At 48.4% G+C, this 17,581-nt stretch overlaps 1 protein-coding gene across 2 annotated transcripts in view; it reads left to right on the top strand.

Annotated features, from left to right (window-relative positions):
- RANBP17 (RAN binding protein 17) overlaps nt 1-16,373 on the top strand; it is a 216,537-nt gene extending 200,164 nt beyond the window's left edge. For both annotated transcript variants that reach the window (XM_036424289.2, XM_036424288.2), the window contains 3 exons: nt 12,321-12,419; nt 14,173-14,300; nt 15,984-16,373. In XM_036424289.2, coding sequence (XP_036280182.1) covers nt 12,321-12,419; nt 14,173-14,300; nt 15,984-16,080 — 324 coding nt within the window. In that variant the 3' untranslated portion in view covers nt 16,081-16,373. The remainder of the gene's footprint in view (nt 1-12,320; nt 12,420-14,172; nt 14,301-15,983) is intronic.
- The last annotated feature ends 1,208 nt before the right edge of the window (nt 16,374-17,581 follow it).

Genomic DNA, 17,581 nt, shown 5'->3' with positions numbered 1-17,581 from the left:
AATAATTTGTCTATTCATCTGTAGAAAGAGGATTTTAGTCCAAATCCTTTGTTACAAACCATATCTTTTCCACTTTGTTTTTATTTTTATTACAGAATTATTTGTTGAATGACTATTTCACCTGTAACCAAAACATGATATTTTAAAACACAAAATCCAGTTGAAATAGAAAGCCATTCTTAATTAATAAATCACCAAATTATTGTTATAACCGTAACACCCTATATTTACAGGATACTATATTTTCCCCAAAGATCATCACTATCTTAATACTTGTCCCCACACCTAGCAGAGCCTGTCACCTGGTGATAGTTCATGGCTGTCTGCAAAACTAACCAAAACTTTCAATATTAGAAGTCCAATCTGCATGCGGTGACTTTAGGTATCAAATCTGGTGTGGTCATAGACTACTTGCCACATACTAAACTAAATGCTAAGGGAAGATCAGTATACTACTAGACTATTAATATATACTGTATAATCACCCTGCTGAAATGCCACAAGAAAATTTCATCCTAAACATGGGTGAAGAAAGAACGAAATACTTCAAATATAGTTCCAAATGGTTAACAGAACAGAGAGGGGGGTTTTTGTGTGTGTTTACTAGAATATGTATTTTCTACCTCCAAGCACAATGTAATCCATTGATAGCGTAACTCGCCTTATTAATTGAAAGGGATGGAATCCACCAGATGTAGCCCAAACCAGCAGAGAGTTGGGTGACTAAGCAACAGCAAAGACACCATATTGAGTGAGCCAGAATTCAGTCTCCAAGCCATTCATTTCAGCCAGTGACAATACATTTAAACTCCTGTGCCTCAGCAGTGATTGATGGTTTAATATCATATATAATTTTTTTAATGAAGGAAAACCATTTAAATATGTTACCATTTGCACTGGTATTCTCCTATGTACATAACTGCATTTAATCATTATGGGGATTGTTTTTATACTTGTGTAATTTGTATCCAAGAAATAACTGTCAGAGCCATCTCATGCTGTTGCTGGGAATGGTACAGTGTGCTTCATCCTTAAACAGATTCATTCTTCCCTGCACATAATTAAGAGTGTTGGAGCCTTCGCTGCCACCACATAGGAATTCCATGTTTACTTTTCTGAGAATGAAAAATGAGCCACAATGTGCTTTTTCGGGTACCCGTTTTCTGGGGCTATGATATTTAAGTACCTTAGCTCTATACCAGTGTATAATTTGAAGAGTTTGATTTTAAGACTTTTAATATTAAAATACATAATAAAATTTTATTATCTAATTACAAGAGGGTTTAGCCTCTTATTAAAGTTGCTAAATCAGACCTAGATTAGCATCATAATGGCACAGTTTGACATGGAATACTCAGAAGTCAAGTTCGAGGGAAGGGATGGGTTTTTGTTGTTGTTTAGGGGTTTTCTCCTACGCCCAGCCCTGGCACAAAATAACCAGGGTGAAATGCATGTATGGAAACACACAAGGAGCGATTTGGAACGCCGGGGAGGGAGAGGAGGTGTCAGCCTGGGATGGTACCCTTAGGCAAGGCAGCTGGTATATGTAGCCTTTTGTTTATCTGCTACTGGTTTATGTAGCCTTTAGGCCGGCACCAGAAACAATCACTCCTACAGGGTCAGCTGCTGGTCAGAAGCAAAGTAAGAAAAGATTTTGCCTTCAAATGCGCAGCCATAATTTCTGTACAGCTGGCACCTGCTACTGGTGCACAGCGTGAAGGTGAAAGGTCAAAGAGGCAGTTGTTCCAAACTCAAGAATGGCTTAAAGGGACTTGTAGATTAATCTGCTTTATTAACTTCTGTATATTAGATAACTATTGCTGTGAATGACAGTACATCTTTTTGAATAAGTCGCATCTCTTTCTCTTTTAAATTAGCTTTTGCGTAATGAATATTAACTAGAAAGCATTTCAGGAGTAATTAAATGAAAACAGAATGATGTCATTTTACAATTATATTTGTATATTTATAGAAGAGGGAAATTATAATGTTTTCTGAGGAGCGAATAAAAGAGCTCACTCTTGATAAAAGTGGAATTTGAAGTAAATAGATCACATGTCCATTAACCTTCGTGTTTAATCTAAAAAATAGGAAGTAGTTTGTGACTTGGCATAAAGTCACTGGGTGCCGGTGGCTGGCGGTGGCATTCCCAGGGGCTCCAAGCGTTTTTCTTTATGAATAAAAGGGGCTGCAATCTGTCATCATTCTTTTATCTGCAGTTTAGCACAGTCAGTTTTGCTATTAGTCCGTGGCAAATGCTCTCAGAATATCAAAGGAGTTGTAAAAAGTGAACAGTGGCCATACCTTTCCTTCCCCCTCATGTAAAGCAGATGGACATTTCATAGGGGAAAAGCGGAGTTGGACGTAGGGTTGGCCCAGGAGTGATTAGGCATGCTTTCCACCACTCTCACCAGAATGGCGAGTGGCAAGCTAGCTGGTTTTTAGCCTTTTCATTAATAGTGGCTGGCATAATTGGCTATCACTGTAAATTAAGGATAAAAAGAAAAAAGAGTTCGCCGAAACCAGTTTGGCTCACTGGATAGTGCGTCGGCCTGCAGACTGAAGGGTCCCAGATTCGATTCCGGTCAAGGGTATGTATCTTGGTTGCAGGTATTGTACATCCCCAGTGGGGCGTGTGTAGGAGGCAGCTGATTGATGATTCTCTCTCATCGATGTTTCTGACTCTCTATCCCTCTCCCTTCCTCTCTGTAAAAAATCAATAAAATATATTTTTAAAATAGAGATTATCTTTTAAAAAAAAAAAAAAAAAAGGTTCACTAAATGTTATCTTTTTTAAAGCCTCTGCAAGAAAAATTGCTAATCCATAGATTAAATACTGACACCAGCTCTGGGGAAATGTTTAACAATTTATGTTCTAACTTCTTGATAACTCTGGGAAAGTGTAACCAACACTAATATAGTCTTTGGGGCAGGTGTGAGCTTATACTTATATTCTGTAAGGGAGGACTTCATTGGATGGCCGTCTGATCCCTGAGTGAAGAACAGGGGACACGTTCCCTAATCCTTGACCTTCTGTGAGTTCATCCTGCTTTGTATGATTTGCAACCAAAAGAGATCTATCATGTTCCTTCTGTCTCCCTTGTCATGCTTAGGAAAACATAGACGCAGAGTTTTCAAACTGAGGGAATTCTATCCTCCTTTCAGAGTTGTTTAATTGCAAGTTCTCCATGTTTGTTAAGGACTTTTTACTTTATTTTTTTAACTTTTTTAATGTTTTTTTTTAAATTATTTTATTTTAAAGAGAAGAAAGGAGAGGGAGAGAGAGAAAAAAACATCAACGATGAGAGAGAAGCATTGATCACCTGCCTCCTGCACACCCCCTGCTGGGGAATCGAGCCTGCTACCCAGGCATGTGCCCTGACTGGGAATGGAACCGTGACCTCCCGGTTCTTGGGTTTGAAGCTTGCCAGGCAAGGACTTTCCACTTCATAACATCAGAGCAGATAGGTTTTGCAGCCCACATACCCGGCTTGGAATACCAGTTAGGTGCTTCCAACCTGTGTCCTTGGAATAGTTACTTCACCTCTTTGAGGATACCAGCACCTCAGCCTGGCCAACTCTATACCTTACTTGAACTGGTGCCCTTGATCAGGCAGCTGACTTACTCCCTCCTGTAGTCTGAAGCCCAGACTCCCCAAAACTTGAGCCAAGACTCACTGCCTTCAAGCTCTCCACTCAGCCCACTCCATAACCTGGAACTCTGTTGCCACAGAGAACAACATCATGTGCACACTTGGTTGAGGTCATATGAGCAAAGAACAGGAAATTAACAGCCAGGAGGGACAGCGAAGGAAAGTGCAGCTTCTGAAGAGAAGTCTCTTAGTGCCAAAGAGTCTCACCAGAACGAAAACCCTAAGCAGGAGTTGCGTTAGGGCCGTACTTCTGCAGCATCTCTTGTGGATGGGACAGAGGAGGTCCACGCGGAGAACTAAAGTGTCAGTCAGAGTTCTCGTGCACTTGGTGATCATTTCTCTGAGACCATTGAGATGAGAATGAAACAGCTGGATGGGTGGGCAATGAAAGAGGAATAAATCCCGAGGCTACCATGCACTGTAAGACCACAGGGACCACATTTTGTTCAGTCCTATGCCTGACGCATAGTAGGAACTCAGTGAATGCATTGTATGTATGCAGCTAGTACATAATAAGCTAAGAATGGAGTATTAATTTGAAATGGTTGCAGGATTCCTCGCTCCGCAGGCCCGCCCTGCTTCTAGGGAGTCTGCACTTTAAGGGAGAAGTCCCACCCTAAGCGATACTGTCCTCCCATCCCACAGAGAGAGCGAGGCCTCCCTCCCAGCCCCATCTTCTCCCCGAGCCCCTGCAATACAAATGCTGGAAGCGAACTGACAGGACCTGGAGGAGAGTAACTCAAGTGATTTAGGAGAATGGAAGGGCCGGCTTATGGGGCCAGATTAAAGAAGCTAAATATGTATAGCCTGCCTAAGTGACAACTCAATGGGGCACTTGATAAGTCTATAAATACTTGGAAGATGTAAATGCCAAGGAGGAAAGGGAATTACTTAGCATGGCACAGTGGAGTATTGGCATAATGGGATAATATTGAGAAAGGGAAAATGAAGGTTGAACGTCAATAAAAAGCTTCCTCACAAAGAGAACCATTCCTGACAGGGGACACTGTTAAGTTATGTGCTGTGGCCAAGGGCAGTAATGGTAGTGCCATTTCCCAGGGTATCAGCAACAGCCCGCAGGTCAGGCGCCCAGCTATGTCCTGACGGCACAGGGGCCTGGCAGGCAACCTGGCTGTGGCTCCCAGCCCCAGAACAGCCAAGTTGCCTCCTCTTGGAAGACGTCAGCTGAGCCAGGCTTCAGAAAGTCTCCTCTGGAGAATGGTTGGACTGTGGGTCACCTCCACATCACTGCCAAGAAGATTCCTTCAATGTGATTGGTACCCCATTCCTCAGGACAAAGTCCTGTTCTAGCACACGACAAGGCCCTTCACAGATCTGGGGTCATCAGCCACCAGCACTCCCCTTTCTCCCTCCCCAGCCCCCCGAAGCTGCCTCTGGTCCCCCAAACACTTCTCCTACCCTTTGCACTCACTGCCCTTCTTCCCACCGGACTGGCAACCTTTGCTTATTCTCTACAAGTTCAATGTCCCTGCGTGCCTCGCCCCAGGTCTCTCAAGGCCTCCTGTGCTGGTATATATTTGGGGCACTTGCTATACTGTGTTATCATTGTTTAAATGCTCTGCATTTCCTCCTCTACTTGACTGCAAGCTCTTGGAGGGCTGTGCCTTGCAAATCTGTACATCCGCCGGGTCTGACCCTGAGCCTTGCACAAAGTAGGTGGTCAGTAAATGTCTGAGTGCATCAGGGAGTGGGGTTTGGTTCCCAGCACTCTTAGGCACTAGCATTTCTCAGGATCCCTATGTGATTATGAAGGCAAAAGAGCTTCCAAATCTAGTAACATCATTGAATCACCTTCCGAGCCTCTTGGCCAGGACTTGCTATGCCATTTAGACAACTATAAATAAAAACCCTCAAACCTGAAAGGCGGCGTGCCGGCCTCTGCTGGTTAGATGTGAGCTCTAGACTCCTCTTCAATGAAAAGTGCTTCTGAGGGCCCCATGAATTTTCCACAAAAATACTTTCTCTCCCCACACCAAATCATTTTGAACATGATGAGTGAAATGATCCTCCCCCTGTTGGTTATGAAGGGTTTTATGTCCATCTAACCAAATCCCTTCACGGAATCAGGGAGAACGTGATAGATGAGAGGCAGGGAAGCCCTGAACCTCCTACTGCAGGGATAATATATTTATTATGCGATACAATATTCATTGCACTCTGCTCTGATGACTGCGGGAGCTGCCCTCGTGCCATTATGCCTTGTGTTGTTCTGTTGTGAAATATGATGTTCATTGGCCGTGCTGTGATGGCTGTTCAGTGAGGGAGCATGCTGCTTCCCCTCCCTGCCCTGGGCTTGAATGGCCTCGGTTAGGGTTTGCTTTATCATTGAACATTTCACATCAACATGAGCCTGTCATCATCTCTGTCATGCATACATATGTCCTCTGCTTGGGCTTCATGTCACTGCCCCCAACCCCCCAAACTCATCGTTGGCCTGTGGGTCTGCTGGACCGCAGCTTCCCCTCCACAGGCGCACTGCTGGGCAGCCCAGCCCGCCCCTTGTCCGTCCCTCGGCTGCGTGGGGCTCGAGGCCATGTTCTTAAAGCGTAGGGTTCATGTGCAGCTTCAGTGTCAGGTCATGCTTTTTAGGGGACTTCATTGAGCGGGAAGGAAATGGGGTTTGCCGTCAGGAACTGTGACCATTTCTCTGTCCGCTACCACGGCCTTGCTGAGGCCCCCACATTTCCCCACTGCCACCCATGCTCTCTGCCTCCACCACCGCGCCCCCCGCCCCCTGCCACTCTCCAGTTCCCCGTCCTCTATTGTTCCAAATCAAAAGCCTCATCAATATTCAAAAATCCTTTGAAAGCTCCCATTTATGCACTGGCCCAGACTCATCTCTGCATTTAACCTGAAAGGCCTTTTATAACCTGGCCTCAGCCCAGTCCTCTCCTCGCCCTCACCTCTCCTTCTTTCCACTCAGAAGGTCCCTCAGAAGCTTCCTATGTGGGAGCTAATTGCTCCTCACTCGTGCCAAGCCCTGCCTCCTGCCTCTCCTCCTTTTAGTTCCTATTTGGAATAGATCCTCCGTCCCTGGTGATGCTCTAGGCATTTGTTAAGATTTAAGTTAAAGATTCTCTGAAGACAGGCTGGTCCTTTTAGACCCGTGCCTTTGTTAGTCTCCGTGAGCTCACACACCTGTTGGCTAATTTGGGGACCCCCTCCTGAGGCTAGTATAGGCCAGTCATTCACGCAGGACCATGAACTAGAACTAAAAATAAGTTTCACTCTAATAAAAAGGAGCGGAAAATGACTTTGGAGTTGAAAGCTGCTTCTCTCCTTACATTTTCCCACCATTCCTACCCAGAGGAAATGGAGATTATGTTTTTGACAAGTGATGCTCAGATTTCACATCAAATTGAAAAGTGCTCCGTTCGATGTTAGCTAGAGAAGAGGAAGGGTTTCCCAGCTGGAGCTGAGTGGCAGACCCTGCAGCCTCGCAGGGCCCCGGGTTCTCTGGTTATATTTTAATGCAGCAAGCTGCTTTATGAGATCTGCAGCCACTTGAAATATGATTTACTTCTCATAAAAAGTTTCCAATGGATAATGAAGATTCAAGAATGAGGCTCACAGTGTAGTGTAGTCAATTTCGTTGCTCTTGCTCTCCAGTACATCTCTGCCATCGAAATGAATTATTTATGATAATTTATTTCAACCATGGAAAATAAAACTGTTTTCATTGTGATGTGTGCTGTAACATTCAGAATAGACACATTGCATGCAGTCCTCTCAATTAATTAATCCTGAAGTTGCGTTCCAACTTTATCTTCTTTCCTATAAGCTAGGAGACTGGCAGGTAATTCTTTCCCCAATAAACAATGATTCAAATGAATGTTTGGAGAACAGGGGTAATGTTGGTAATGGAGGAAATTGAAACAACAGCAAAACCAGTTTGTGTATTTCCTTAAATTTTACAATAGACGGAAGAGTTTTGGAATATTCTAGGTCATTCATCACTTGGAGAAAAGGCTTCCCTCAACTTTCCATGAGACGGGGTGGAGGAGGAGCGTGCTGTCAGTTTAGATGGGACATGTGACCAGCTAGCTGTAACATGTGACCAGCTGGCTGAGGGATCCAGTCCCAGTAACTTCACTGGTAAGAAGCCTTTCCTTTTTTTTTTTTTTTTTTTTTTTTAAGCAAAGCTCACACTGCAGAGGCCAACTAAGCAGGGCTCCCAGATGAGTTTGCTGGGCAGAAGGGGTCACCTAATTGATTGCAATCTTATCTCTTTAAAAAAGAGGCTCACCTCCTCTTGTGTTTCATTTGATTTTTTTTTTTTTTTTCATTTAAAGTGCTGAACACTTGCTTCTATTCTGAGGCTACAAAGACATACAAGAATTTACAAGTGTACTTAATGTGTGCAGATATTAAAAGATTTAATGTCACTCGGATGGTGAGGCTGTTAATGCAGGCAGTGAAATATATACTTATTTGTCTATTACTTCCATTCTCCATATTACAGGCGTCTTCAAACTACGGCCCGCGGGCCACATGCGGCCCGCAGAGGAGTCTGATCCGGCCCGCCAGGTTTTTTGGGCAGTGAGCGCAGCCGAGGTGTTACAGTAGGAATTAGTAGTTCATATAGTCCGGCCCTCCAGCTCTCTGAGGGACCGTGATCTGGCCCCCACTTTAAAAAGTTTGAGGACCCCTGCTCCATAACATTCCACTACCACCACATCGGTAGGCAGACAGGGAGAGCACCTGATTCCTTTTCCCTAAAGATGACTAGTATCTCATCTGAGAAGGATCACATTTCCTATCGCTGTGCCCCAGGCCTCAGTCCCAGCGCATGACAGCATCTCCCCTGCTTCCAGGTGCAGACACTCTGGAAGCTTCTCCTCCCTCGGTAGAACTCAGGCTCTCCCAGACCTAGACCTTCCCCTCTTCCTGGCCTTCGGCACGGCCGGTCCTGGCCAAAGGCTCCCTGACACTCAGCAGCTCCTGAGTGTTTGGTGCATTTAGTGTCAGTTGTTCCTCAGCTACTCGTTACATCAAACCCGAGGCCCGTCTGGCTTGGCCGGAGGGACAGACAGTCTGTACGCTACCCTTCTCCCCAGGAAGACACCGCCTAGCAGCTAAGGCTCCCACTCTGCCGGCACGCCCTCTTGGGCACAGCCCTGGTCACCCTACTTTGTCCCCTCCTCCCACCCCACCTCGATCTAGGCACATGGACACTTTCTCTTCAGTCACTCACCTTTCCTTCTATTTTTCCTTCCTTTGCCACAAGAATGTTTAAACCTGCAATCCCTGACTAGTCAGGGACACTGACCTCTTTTTCCTTAGACCTGTGGTCGGCAAACTGGGCCTCACGAGCCACATGCATTTCTTCGGCCCCTTGAGTGTGGCTCTTCCACAAAATACCACGGCCTGGGCGAGTCTATTTTGAAGAAGTGGCATTAGAAGAAGTTTAAGTTTAAAAAAATTGGCTCTCCAAAGAAATTTCAATCATTGTACTGTTGATATTTGGCTCTGTTGACTAATGAGTTTGCCTACCACTGCCTTAGGTAGTCAAATAAAGCAAAGACAACAGCCAACACAACAATAGGTGTCCCGTGGGAATGAATCAAAGTTATACCTATTTTTTGTCAGATCAGCAAAAGATATATTTTTGGTGTGCTGCATAATTTTGGTAATTAGTTATGTGTGTGCCATGAGATGAAAAGGCTGAAAATCACTGGTCTGAACCAAAGCCACCTTGGACAAGACAGGTTGCCCTGGCCCGGCTTGTTTTCCACTTCCCTGTTCAGCAGGCTCTTCGTCTTTAGCTCTTTACACTTGATATTTCACTCATTCTTTCCCATTCATTCACTTACTGTTTTCCTGAATTCCCGCTTTCACTCAGAGCTGTTTTCCTAAGGCTCCGATGTGCATCAGATGGCATGCTGGGCCTGGGGACACAGAGGAAGTCCCTCGTGCTCCCAGCACCCACAAGTTTGCAGGTTGGTCTCCCTACCCCTCCCGCCCCGGCTTCCAATCCACAGGAGCACCCAGCAGACGCCCCATCTCCGCGGGCTCCGTCAGCAGGAGCGGGAGCAGGAGGCGCTGAGTCAGCAGCTGTGCCCGCTCAGTTGAGGTGGCAGCAGCGGGCTGTGGGTGTGAACAGACACGGGTAACACCTGTCTTCGTTTGTTTTTCCGGGTCAGGTGTTTGTAGAGTAGCTTTGTTTAGAAGGTTACACGTTTTCAGACCAGAAGCACCATCATTCAAAATCCATATAACACGTGTGCCAGACCAAATACGGATACTTTCCCCCCCGTAATTTAAAAAAATTAGGTGACAAAAATTGTTTACACCAGGCTGTGAGCGAGTTCACCAGGCATCTGGCTGGCATCTAGGGATACTTTTTTACTATTTACCATGGTAGACAATTTTTGTCACTGTAACTCTCAGTGAAGTTGGGTGATTGTGAGGAGACAATCATCTGAGCTATCTGTACATAATCAGTAACTAATGGGGCACTTCCTCGAGCCAGGAGATTCCATGGGCCATGCCAGGGAGGACCACCCCAGTCGAAGTAAAAGATCTGGGCACGTCCGACGGTGCCCTGTGACCGTGGGCTGGCCCATCGGAGAGCGCGCTCCTTGCAGCCTTCGCTTGCTCACGTCGTAACCGCAGCCTCCCAGCTCTCCCCTCCCCTCACCGGACAGGACTCTAGTACCAGCCCACCGGTGTTCTTCCACGCGGGGCCTTCTCCAAAGCAGCTTGCAGCAGGTTGAGCTGCTCCCCGCACCCTCCATGATTATTAGGTAAAAGAACTCTGGCAATGAGCTGCCACGTCAGTATCATCTGAGCAGATTTGCTCACTAATTTCCATTTTTCCGGATGGGTAAAAAAATCATCCATTTTAGCTAACTTTATTTTTAGAAAAGTGTTTTATTCAAACATCCCCTTACTTATTACAGACATAAATACATGCATCCAGACAAATGAATCCACGGGAGAACCGTAGAAAGTAATTGGCACATCACTCCAGGATGCTTTGTCAGTTACTGGAGGAGTTGGGTACCTCTAACTTTAATCTTTTCCATTAAGATATCCATTCTGCCTTCACATCGTGAAGCCCATAATATTTTAGGCTGTCTCCGTGGATCTGTTAGTTTTGCTTGTCAACTTAATTTGTGGCTCTATGACTCGGGCGGCTTGTTAGGTTATACATGGGAGCGTGTGATCTGCATTGATGCTCAGCACCAGGCTGAAGTCCTCGCCTCTGCCCGGGGGGACCAGATGCCCAGGCAGGCCGCACTGGCAGGTTTCGTGTGCAGCCAGCATAAGCGCGATGATGGTGACGTGTGCAATGGGGGGTGTTTGGAGCTGCGAGGAAGCCCATTCCTGTAGTGATTAGATACCTTAAACGTTTGTAGCGCTATCTGCTGGTCGCAGCACTTCTGTAGCCACCCTCTCATTTGATCCTCAGCGCTTCCTTGGGCAGGATTCTGGTTTTCCTCTCTATGGCTAATGAAACCGACGTGGAGAGAGAGGTCCAGCCACTTGCCTGAGCTTTTGGGGTAAATTAAAATGCAGAAATGCCAGAGGATGAAACCAGTGTCACCAAAGCACAGTCAGCCTTTGCCACGTCCCTGCCATTTCCCCTGCCCCTGAGGAAGGAACTCTGGAGCTGAGGAAACAAGGCAGAGGTGGGAGAGAAAGTCCAAAAAGCAGAAGTCGTGTCAGCCGCCCCACGGGAGCGACCACAGCTGCCTCGCCACCACTTGCCGGGCTTGGCAGCATTGATGCCATAGGCACAGCTCACACTGCATGTTCCCCACAAACCCGAGCACGTCTCTCCTCTGCCGCAGACCCATGGCTGCCTCCCCGAGCCACCAGCACCAAGTCCGGGTTCTTCGCATGGTCTTCCCGCCTGCAGCCTGGGCTCCTTACCATTGAGAATCCCTCCCAGCCTCCTGAGTTCCCAACCTTCTCCTTGGCTGTCTCTCTGCTTAGAACACATTTTTGATGAAGTTCGTAAACATTACCTCTCTGTGCAGTCTTCCCTGACTTCTCCGGAACCCAGAAGCAACCTCCCCCTGCACAGTGCCCTCCCTATCCCCCCCGCCCCGCCCTGTTTCCCTCTCTGCCTCCTGGATGGTCGCTCCAGGAAGCTTCTAGCTCAAGGACAGTGGTTCTTTCCTCCCCTAGGTGTCTTGCAGACTTGAATTTAAGAGACCAGATAAGGATGTACATGTGGAGTGAAGTGTGAGTGAGTGAAGAACAAGTGGAGCCCGGCCAGTGTGGCTCATGGGTGGGAGTCCATGCACTGAAAGTTTGCTGGTTCGATTCCTGTTCAGGCACATGCCCATGTGGTGGGCTCAGTCCCCAGTAGGGGCTGTGCAGGAGGCAGCCAATCAGTGTTTTTCTGTTGCCTTCCCTCTCTTTCTAAAAAGTCAATTAAAAATGTTTTTTACTAAGCCAGCAGGAAACTCGGCTCCAAGGTCACCTGGAGGGTGTCCCACTCCTCTCTCTCTCTCGGATGTTTCCTCCATAACTTGAGCTCTTTGGTGAAACGAGAGACAGAAAGGGAGGTGCGCTGGGCTTCCACCTGGAGCCCTGGCATCGAGGGAGAGCGCTTCGGGGTTGAGCAGCAGGGACCTGGGGCTGGAGGGCCTCTGGGCCGAGGCATCCGTGACTTCCTGAGCCTCTGTCTTCCAGATGATGTCGGTCCTCATGAACACCATTGTCTTTGAGGACTGCCGGAACCAGTGGTCGGTCTCCAGGCCTCTCCTGGGCCTCATCCTGCTCCATGAGAAGGTGAGTGTGGTTGCAGGGAGGCCCTCGGCGCAGGGGCCGCTGGGCGGGGGGAGCTGCTCACCGGGCCAGGCACTGGCACTGAAGGGCAGGGGAGCCACTGAGCCGCGGCAGGAGCCTTGAACGCCCAGGGGCAAAGCCATGTTCCCCAGAAGGCCTTCCCCAATGGCCTCAGCCCTTCCGTGAGGCAAGGGCCTCAAGCCTAGCTCTGCTGGCCCCCGAGCGCCCGCATTGGGTGCTGGTTTGCTCAGCAGCACTCCGAGCTCACCTCACCTCCTCCCCTGTTCCAAGCGAATTCTGAGCAATAATACATTTTGCTCCTTCCTTGGCCTCCTTCTATATCCGGGACCCCTACTGCCCCAGGTGGTGGCAGCAGCCACTCCGCACCAGGCAGGGCCAGCCCCCTCCAGTCCTGGTGTCCCCACCGCTCTGGCCGCCTCCGGAAGGCCTGGCTCCCAGCAGCCAGCGGGAACAGGGCGTTACTGCCGGGAGAATGAATTGTCTGTACAATAAGATAGTACTGGGGGAAAGACCGTGAGATTAGAGGCAGCCGCACACATTAAAATTCAAACTGAGATCCCGGCCTTGGAAGGAAACTAATAGAAGAAGAAAATATATCAAAAAGAGGAGAGCTGTCCCATCACTCACCTGTGCTGAAGTATCCAATTTTCGCCACATTCAGTCGCGCTGCCATTCATCTTCCCGCAGTGTTCCTGTGATTTAAATCCGAGCTCTATAAAGGAGAGCAGTTCTTTTAAAATGATTGAGAGGGAATGAGGGCAAATTCAGTGTTTAGAAAACGCTTATGACATCACAATATTATACTTTACTGATGGAGGCAATATTTCATGGTTTGGGATGAAAAACTAATAATTTTCTATTTGGTATGAGTCACTGCATCATTATAAAAGGGAAAAATAAGTCGTTTTGTGCATTCCCAATCTTGTTCAGGAAGACATTGCGCTTTTAAGTCTAATGCCTCTGATATATGGTATTTAAGTATTAGTCTGACTCCATATTAATTATGTGTGTTTTTGATGTGAGCTGTTTTAATGTATGATGGAAATTAAATCTCATGCTGTTTGGGCTGGGAAGCAGGCACACGTGACTGTGGAAGTGTAGCCTTTGTGCTGAAATTAGGCCGTTCCCAGTGATTAGGAGCTGGGTGCAGCCGGTGTGTGCAAAGCCCCGGAGCCCGCCGATGGGGAGGGCGCAGTGCGGCTTTGTGAGCGAGCATGGCGGAGCTTCCTCATGCCGGAAAGTTCTCCAGGAACTGGGCAGGCGTCTCTGGCGCCATCCTAACCTAGAGGGCCGGCACCAACACGAGGCCTGGAATTGTGTGAGGAGCGAGTCACTGAAGCAGGAGGCGTGGGAGCCTGGGCCTTGCCTTCAGTGGCCCTTCTAGTCCGGCCCTCCCCGCCCTGTCAGCCTTGTGGTCGGTCGGCCGAGAGCAGCGTCGGGTAGATCTCCGTGTACTCGGTCCCCGAGGAAGCCAGGGCTCCGTCAGCCTAAATTGTTCGGTGACGGTGGGACAATTACAGCGAGAGGTTTTTATGAGGAAGGAGAATAGTTTATCCCTAGGATGCCTCTGTTGCTTTAGTTCTCTAAAGGCTTCAAGTTCTGCGTGGGCCTGGACCACTGCTCCTCTGAGGGTCAGGACCCAAGCTGATGGAGCCAGGCCAGTCCATCTCGGGGGCTCTCCCAGGCCCAGGGCCAGGGCCAGAGTCAGGCTCTGACGCCTGTCTGTCTCCGGCAGCATTTCGGTGAGCTGAGGGCAGGCCTGGTCAGCAGCCAGCCTCCCCCCAAGCAGGAGGCCCTGGCCCAGTGCTTCCGGAGCCTGATGGAAGGGGTGGAGCAGAACCTGTCCGTCAAGAACAGAGACAGGTAAGTTGCCCGTGAGATCTAAATCCGAGGAATCAGCTATGCCTGAATCCGTCCTTTCATCCCTTCATTCGGTGCACACGTTTTTATTGAGAAGCTGCTCTGTGCAGGCATTGGGGATCCCAGTGGGAACTAACTGAGCTTCTAGTGGAGAGGATAGACAATGAGGAGTGATGGAGAGAAAAAATGTCCTCAGGAAAACAACGGCCTGTAGCATCCTTTTGTTAAAGGGGGATCTTCCAAAGGCTACAGTCATCCCAGTAGCCACAGTATGTCCAGGAGCCACCAGCCTGGGCACTGCTCTGAGGTCAAATCCCCCCAAATTCAGTGTCATTACCCCTGACCTCCGTAGGCTGCATGGCAGTGAGAAAGGCCAGCTCAAGCCAAGTGGATGGGCTCTGTGGGCACCTTCCTTTGTTCAGGCCCAGATGCCCCGTCAGGCAGGAAGGGACCCCTCAGTGCCTGGGGAGGAAGGGGGGAATCTGAGCACCACCTCAGGAGCACATGTGAGATGGTATCAGACCGCTCTCCTCACTCCTGCGTCCGGTGCACTAGCCGGCAGGGCTGGCTGTTTCCCGCGCCGGGCACTCTGCTGAGCTCAATGAATTCTCACTTCCTGTGGGGTAGCTACTCAGATTGGCCATCACGTAGTCATCAGAGGTCACCCAGCTAAGAAGTGATGCAGCAGGATTTGAACACAGTGTAACCCAGTGACCCCCCTTTGTTTTAATCGTGTGTGTGGCACCTCTTTTTGAAGTAGTGAGTTCCGTTTTCTCATGTAAAATGAGGATGCTAATACCTGCCTTTGGGAAGACTTGTGATGATTAAATAAATTTATATGTAAACTCAACCCAGTGTTTGGCACAACAGCTTCAGCATTTTCTTTATATGCTTTATAACATCAATGTGTAACTCAGCTTTTTTAAAAACACTCTTACCTAATAAAGAGGGAATATGCAAATTGACCATCAGGCCATCGCAAATATGGTGGCACCCAGTCCTCTCAGCCCCACTGGAGTCTCCCAGTCCTTTCAGCCCCACCAGGGGTGGCAGATGTCCCCCAGTCGTTTCACAGAAAATGGGTTGCTTCAAAAGTTGGTTAAGCTTCTTAGGACAAAAAGCATTCAAAATCTTTGAAAAGGGAATTCCAATATTTATAAAAGTTTGGAATAGACAATTCAAGGTTATTTCCACTACAACCTTTTATGATTTTGTGACATTAACATTCTGAATTCACATAGTACCAGCTGTATTGTAAGCAGATATTATTTAAAGGAATGGCCATTATTATTAAAACAATTCATAAAACCACACTTTTGTATGTCAAGGACATTCTGTGGGATTTTCCTAATGGCTGGAGTTAATGCCCCTAAACCGGCGTTCATACATCCCTCAAGAGGTCCCAGATGGGAGAGGGTGCAGGCCAGACTGAGGGACACCCCCCTCCTGTGCACAAATTTTGTGCACCTGGCCTCCAGTTTTTATATCGTATAGCCATGAAATTCACCCCACAAAACGGTCAGTGTCCGGGGTGGTAACCCTGTCTTCTGGGAGGGAAAGGTGTGGTAGTGAGAGTGGGAAGAAGGCTGGACCTGGGGCCCTCTCCAGGGTCCTGACTCCACCGAGGCGGCGGCGTCACGAGGTTCCACAGCCCAGCCCTGACTGCCTTTCTTCCTCTTCCCACAGGTTCACCCAGAACCTGTCCGTGTTCAGAAGGGACGTGGCGGAGGCCCTGCGCAGCGAGGGCGGCGCCGACCCGGGCAGTCTGGACATGATGAGCTGACACGGGCGGGAGCCTTACCCAGAGACTGTGGTCTGGGCCGCGGACAGCAGCGCCGGCTGACCCAGGGAGATCTATTTTTCAAAGCAAGCAACAACAAAAGCCCTACCTTTTTATAAGTCTGGCCTGATTATAAGAATTTATATAGTGCACAATGTAAATTCATTCTTCGCTCTGAAAAAGCAAAAGTGTTTTCCGTCTTTCTATAAAAGATTGTTATCTTTGTTCTTATAATGCTCCGAAAGGGGGTGGAAATGATATTTAACCAAAGAACATAATAAACCAGGTTTGCGCCTAATTGTGTCCTCATTAATGGTTCTGCCATCAAGCAGAGGAGTTGTCAGAGAGGCAGCCTTCGCCGTGGTTCCGCTGGAGACAAATCCCACCCGATGCTGTGATGGTGGCCGTTTGTTACGGGCCTGGAAGCAGCAGCAGTGGGAGCTCCGAGGCAGCCCCGCACTCCCCGCCTCTCCCCTCAGCAGCATCTGATAAAGTTGAGAGACAGTAACACAATTAAATGACTTACAAACAACGTTTGCTTTGCACAGGCATAAATCTGCAGTGGTTCAGTCTAGAAGAATTAAGCTGTGCAATTACTGCCTGCAGAGAGATGTCTTCAGGGGCAGCCGGCCACCCCAGCCAGAACTCCCGGGGGTGCCAGCCTCCGCCTCCGTTTAACCTTTGAGAAGCTGGGGTGTCTAATTAACATGTACGTTCGGGGCAGCTCTGCGTTCTTGGGCATCAGTTCTAGGCACCAGAGATTCAGGGGATGAGGAATAGGTCTCCATTCCTCCACAAAAACGCAGGACTATGGGGATGGCCAGCGACCCCGCTCCCGGGACAGGGGGAGCCGTTGCCGTTTGCGAGGGCCTGTAAGGAGGCTGTTAGCGTGAGGTGCCGCTGTCAGACGGCTGTCAGGGCTCCCTGCTCTGTCCTCGGGCCCAGGGTCGTCATAAATACTGCGCCCTTTGCTTCTGGTGAGACGTGAAAGAACATCCACAGGCTCCTGTCATCATCTCATCTCTCAGACCCGTGTTTCTTGAGACCTTTCTCGATAGGAATTTTATAACGGGCTTGTCACAGTAAAAGCATCATCACCCAAGTTTAGCTCTAAATGTCTGTCTGCCGTGTGTGCACCCGGGAATCAGGAAATGTTACCGACAGGGCCCCTTCGCCTATTCCCCAGGGTCGGCCTCACACTGCATTTATTCGAGGGAGAAACACCGCGTTCCCGGAGCAGGCACATCTGACCTTTAGAAAACACCCGTTCGCAGAGGCTGACTCGGGAAGCGTGTTTCTCGGGCTTATGCTCTCACTCGCCCACAGGAGTGCCTGGCAGAGGGCCTTTCCCAGGCAGCGCTACTTTCTTTACACAAGCCGGGCCGAAAAGCAAAGTATCCTTTGCAGGATTCTCACAAGGAAATAACGTGCCCCTGCTCTTCTCTGCTGCACCAAAGGTCACCTGTGGTTTCACCCCACCCTGGCCTCTGTGAACCCCGGCAGG

This window comes from Pipistrellus kuhlii, unplaced genomic scaffold (genome assembly GCF_014108245.1).
Source record: "Pipistrellus kuhlii isolate mPipKuh1 unplaced genomic scaffold, mPipKuh1.p scaffold_m20_p_8, whole genome shotgun sequence".
Classification (NCBI taxonomy): Eukaryota; Metazoa; Chordata; class Mammalia; order Chiroptera; family Vespertilionidae; genus Pipistrellus; species Pipistrellus kuhlii.
Note: the sequence above shows the minus strand (reverse complement) of the source record. Positions and strands in the feature narration are given on the sequence as shown.